This window comes from Acyrthosiphon pisum, chromosome X (assembly GCF_005508785.2).
Source record: "Acyrthosiphon pisum isolate AL4f chromosome X, pea_aphid_22Mar2018_4r6ur, whole genome shotgun sequence".
NCBI lineage: Eukaryota > Metazoa > Arthropoda > Insecta > Hemiptera > Aphididae > Acyrthosiphon > Acyrthosiphon pisum.
This window is the reverse complement of record NC_042493.1, coordinates 126,590,743-126,595,781: the sequence shown is the minus strand read 5'-3', so window position 1 is coordinate 126,595,781 and position 5,039 is coordinate 126,590,743. Positions and strand designations below refer to the sequence as shown.

Genomic DNA, 5,039 nt, shown 5'->3' with positions numbered 1-5,039 from the left:
TCTCAGAAAATTTTTTATAATTATTCATCTCAAAACACTTAACAAAAAACCATTAGCTAATTATATTCACTCATTTGATCTTAATAATATTGTATTAAAAACTTAAGCGTTTTATATAATACCTATCTAATTATCTACATCTTATTGTTAGTTACTTAAATAATATTATATTTTGTTCTGTTCTTTTTTTATAACTGATTAGGTATGTATTTTTAATTGATTATTAATTAAATATTCTCTAGACTTGAACTAATCATCCCCTACACCACTGACAAGCTATGCTTATTGGAAAGGTGTTAATTGTTAATTTGGTTATAATAGGTAGGTATTAATATTAATATATTATGTTGCACCATGTTGTTATATTAACAAACAAATAAATAATAATAATAATAATAATATTGATAACATTATTTTTAAGTTAAATGATGACATTTTATGGCAATCAATAATTATTCTGTAATTATAGAATTTCAATACCACAATGATTTATAGAATCATTATAGAAAAATGAAGAATAATTTAATTAAAAATTCCACTCAAAGTGTTACCTACTACTGGATATATCCTTTTTACCTCTCTGTTGTTTCCATATAAAATAAAATATAAAATATAAAATTACCTACTCTCTTACGCATATTATGAATAATTGTATGGGTTATATATTTTAAATAAATGTTAAAAATCATTACACAAAATATGAATTTATATTTATAATTTCACATGTGCACTCATGTGCAGCGGCTAAAGCATTAACTCTGGTAAGAATAAGAAAAAAATATGATCTTTTACTATATTAATTTAGTATAAGACCAATTACTATTTTTGCAGTACATATTTAAATTTAGTTAACACTTTCATTACTACTTTTTTATTTAACAATTTCAATTATAAAATATGTTAATGCTGTTAACTACATTAAATTGTATTTTGCATCATTGAACCATATTGCTGTGCTACAAAGACAAATTTTCATTATAAATATCCTATTTATTTATTTTTTCCATAGGATCATAATTTAAAAATACATATTATAGTACTAATGTTTTTCTTTATTGACTTTTAAGAGAATGTCAGCATATTTTTTTTTTCCCTGACCCACCCGCAATATAACAAATTTTATGTTCAAAATCATCTATGGATTTAAAAAAAGGAAACCAAAGAAGTGCAATACAAAATAAAAACCGGCTATAGGAAATTATGTTTACTTATTTTTTTTTTAATTATTATTTAAGTATAATAAAATAATTGGATACTCATTATTTTTAAAATTAAATGCCAAAGTTAATGTAGGTATGTTTGTATTTATTCTCGCTAAAACATGAGCACATTCACATTAGTTAATGAAATATAAAAGATAGGCATACAAAAAAAATTATTGAAATACAATGAGATAATTATAATGTCGACCAATGTACTTGGAAAAGTAAAAATACAATTATACTACTAGGTAATGTTTATTCAGGATCTACGCCAATTTCTATATCCAAGTAAGGATCGTGATCTTTAAGACCTACTGGATGGTCCTGGGAGAGGATCGTACTTTTTTGGCGTCCATTTGATATCACTTTTTTCCAATGTGAATCTTGGTGGTTTATAATGTTCTGAACTAAGCAGCTTTTCAATGATCTTAGGCGTCACACAAATCACATGTTCGCCTTTCCAGTACTTCATCATGTCCATAGACTGCAGCGTTGCAATTATATCTGTTTCGGCAATACTAGTCATTGCGCTGCAATAAATTGTTTAAACTATAACTGCTGTCCTTGTTATCAATGATTGTTAATAAACGTTTACCTTAATTCTTCGATTGAAAAAGATTGATATTTATTTTTAAAAATGTCCAACAGTGCCCATGACCAATAAGATCTGTATGACAATTCACCAAAATCACTCAATGGCTTTTCAGGACTGGCTACAAGTCCTTCCAACTTGCTCAATTCATAGCTGAACGCTATTAATAGTTTACCATAACCTCTTTTCTGGAATTGTGGCATTGTTAATAAACAAGCTACATTGTTGCATTCTGGTGACTCTTTTTCCTAAAATCAAAAAAAGACAGTTATTAATATTCACAATTAAAATTTTTTTTTTCTTTTATGAAAAATAAAATAAGTCAACATACTTTTGAAAAATATCCAATAAAATGTCCACCAGCTTCGTCAACACTCCAAAGAATGTAAAACAAAAATGGTTCAACATCAAAGCAGATTGTTTTGTGGTCTAAAAATAACTTAGCCATTAGACAAAGATTCTGACAGTACAATTTATGTTGACTGGAATCCACTTCCCAAATTGATAATGAGTCTTTATGATACACTTTAACACCGGGTGGTTTTTTCCATTTGCATTGGCTCTAAAATTTGACACAACAGTTATAAAACAAAAAAAAAATTATAAACAGATTTAATTTAATGCTGACCATATGGTATCTGAATGATGTTTCTAGTTTGCAGTATTTTAAACAATATTCACAAATCAAAATTTTAGATTCTTTTTCGTATTCATCTGGAAATGGACTATATACCATGTGTCAATTTCGTAATTTCCAAACTGTACTTTATTGATGTATTTAATTTTAGTTATCGCCTTGCGCTCTTTTTCCAATGCAGCTGTAGTTGGATCCATTTCTTCATAAGACTAGTTAAAATAAAATACAATGAAATCCATTTAAATGTCTACAATTATTTTTTTAGTCAATTATTGTATTACTTTTTTTTGTAATACCTAGTTATATTTAATTTTTTTTTTTTTTTAATATGCTATAGTTTAACAGACTTTTACATATATTTTTATATTTACAAAGAGCCCACTGCAATAATAACCAAACAATATTAACTTCTTGTCAGGGATATTAAGAGAATGGAGCACTCAATTTATTGTTTCTATCTGACCCATGCAAAACATACCAAATTTGCATTAGTAAATTTAACTATTATCTGTGGTTTTTGGCTTTTATAAATTATAGGACAGGAAAATTTAAAAACCGTACGAAAATCCACAGTCCAAACACAGATAAAATTTTAACTTTAATTTTGATAATAGAGTATAGATTAATACACAATTCACGTATTAAATCAAACAACAGTATTGGTTTTGTGGGACGTGAATTTGGTATGTTGCTTACGGGTCATAGAGAGAAAACAAAGCTTAAAAGAAAACCCGCGGCCCTTGTAGCGGTTTTATGAGGCCCGCGATTACAATTTATAATTGGTATAAAAATAAGAATATCACATTATGTTAGTTGATAATGTTAATAAATTAATATACCAAACAGCGATGAAACTTAAATAAATTAAATTAAACTTTGTTTAACATTTAAACGGTAAAATATAAATAAAATGAGGTGTGTGGTCCGTAAATTAAATTTTTAATTTTTTGGCCCTTGACACCAAAAAGGTTGCCGACCCCTGTTTTACGGTACCTATGGAATATGGTTACCATTAATACAAGATAACGTTTAACAATATGTATTTATTTAACATTTGGTATGATAAAAGATTAAATTAATATTATTTATTAAATAATATGTTCTCTAACTTTATACTTTAATAAAGTTAAACGTGTTGATTGGGTATCTATACGCAGGCCAAAATGACAAGCAACAGAATTTTAAACACACAAATGCATACCATGTGCTATCCTAAATACGTTACTGAGTTTGAAATATTTATAACACTACATTATTACAAAAATCTTAACAGTCTAGCAATTTAATTTGATTGTATAGTAATAAAGTGAATAATTTTTACCATTGGAACATGATTTATCTTGTCAAGTCTTGGTTTTTGGCTCCTTGTCGTCTTTCTATCGGACTGATTCAGAAGATCTACATTTCTATTATCATCATTCTGTTTCGAATTTGTTTCAGAAATATCAGATCTTGAATTCATTATCCTAAACCATAATTTGAAGTATTTTAACTTTTAATTATTGCCGACTATAAATAAAATTAAATGATTCTTACCTATCTCTCTGTACCCATTCATCCAATCTTCGGTCGTGCTCTTCATAGTGTACATAATACTCAAAATAATCTTCTGTATCATTGAACCTCGTATCTAAGACTTCAGCAGGATCTAAAGATTAACAGACAAATAAGACATATTTTATTAATTAGTCGGTAACATAATATTAAAAAATATGTATAAATACATAATACATATCAAGTTATTGATCAATAATAAGTTATCAGTCATTTTTCTTATTACAAAAAAGAATGTTATATAAATCTCATAAAAATACCAATTTGTTATTTATAATTTATAAGAAAATTGTATTGGGTTTCAAATTAGTTATAGGCAATTGGTTTTAATATTCCTTATTAATTACATTTAAAAATGAATATGAATAAATATCGGGGAAATTCACGAGAAAATTGGAAATCGTTGGGGGGGGGGGCAACTTCACACGCATCCCAGGCACGGTGTTTTGCGTTTGTCGGACCACATACGTCATATTAAATGCCGCCGGTGTTGTCGGTTTACACATAGTCAGGCGTTGGAAAACAAAATTATAATTGTGGGTACAGTGTATAAATCATAGACATATAATAATAATATAATCGAACGTGTTGCGCACCAGCCGACGGCTATAGATTGCACAGCATTTTGTAAGCGATTGGCAGTGGCATGGCAGTGCTACGCACCCTCACCCGCACGAGCATGGCACATTCCAGCGACTCGCACGCACGCACACATGCCCAAAAATCAAGTTTCGTGGCACCGGCCGGATATGGTCGATGGTTGCCGGCGGTGGCTTCAGAGAAGGATAACAAAAACGTACTTTTATGCATCGATCGATCAACTACCTCATACAATCAATACTATTAGAATTAGTTGTTAATAACATCCAGCCGATTGTGTGTACTCACGGAACCAGCCGTCCTGCCGGTGGACCATGCAGTGGTCGCCCACGTGCAGCGGGCCGTCTTTCGATGAATCCTCGGGCGTCTCGCTCTTCGACGAGACGTTAGCGGTTTTCAGGTAGTTCGGGCCTTTGGCGTTCCGCTTTTTGCATTTCTTCATTCTGACGGACAT

The 5,039-nt window shown here is 29.6% G+C and overlaps 1 protein-coding gene across 1 annotated transcript; it reads right to left on the bottom strand.

Moving 5' to 3' along the window:
- Positions 1 to 1,454: 1,454 nt before the first annotated feature.
- Positions 1,455 to 5,039, bottom strand: LOC100570173 (histone acetyltransferase KAT8-like). Its single transcript, XM_008191877.2, is given in 8 exon segments — positions 1,455 to 1,732; positions 1,798 to 2,042; positions 2,126 to 2,356; positions 2,423 to 2,523; positions 2,526 to 2,640; positions 3,753 to 3,897; positions 3,968 to 4,079; positions 4,874 to 5,039. Coding segments are annotated over 8 exon segments (1,341 nt in total). The 3' UTR covers positions 1,455 to 1,506.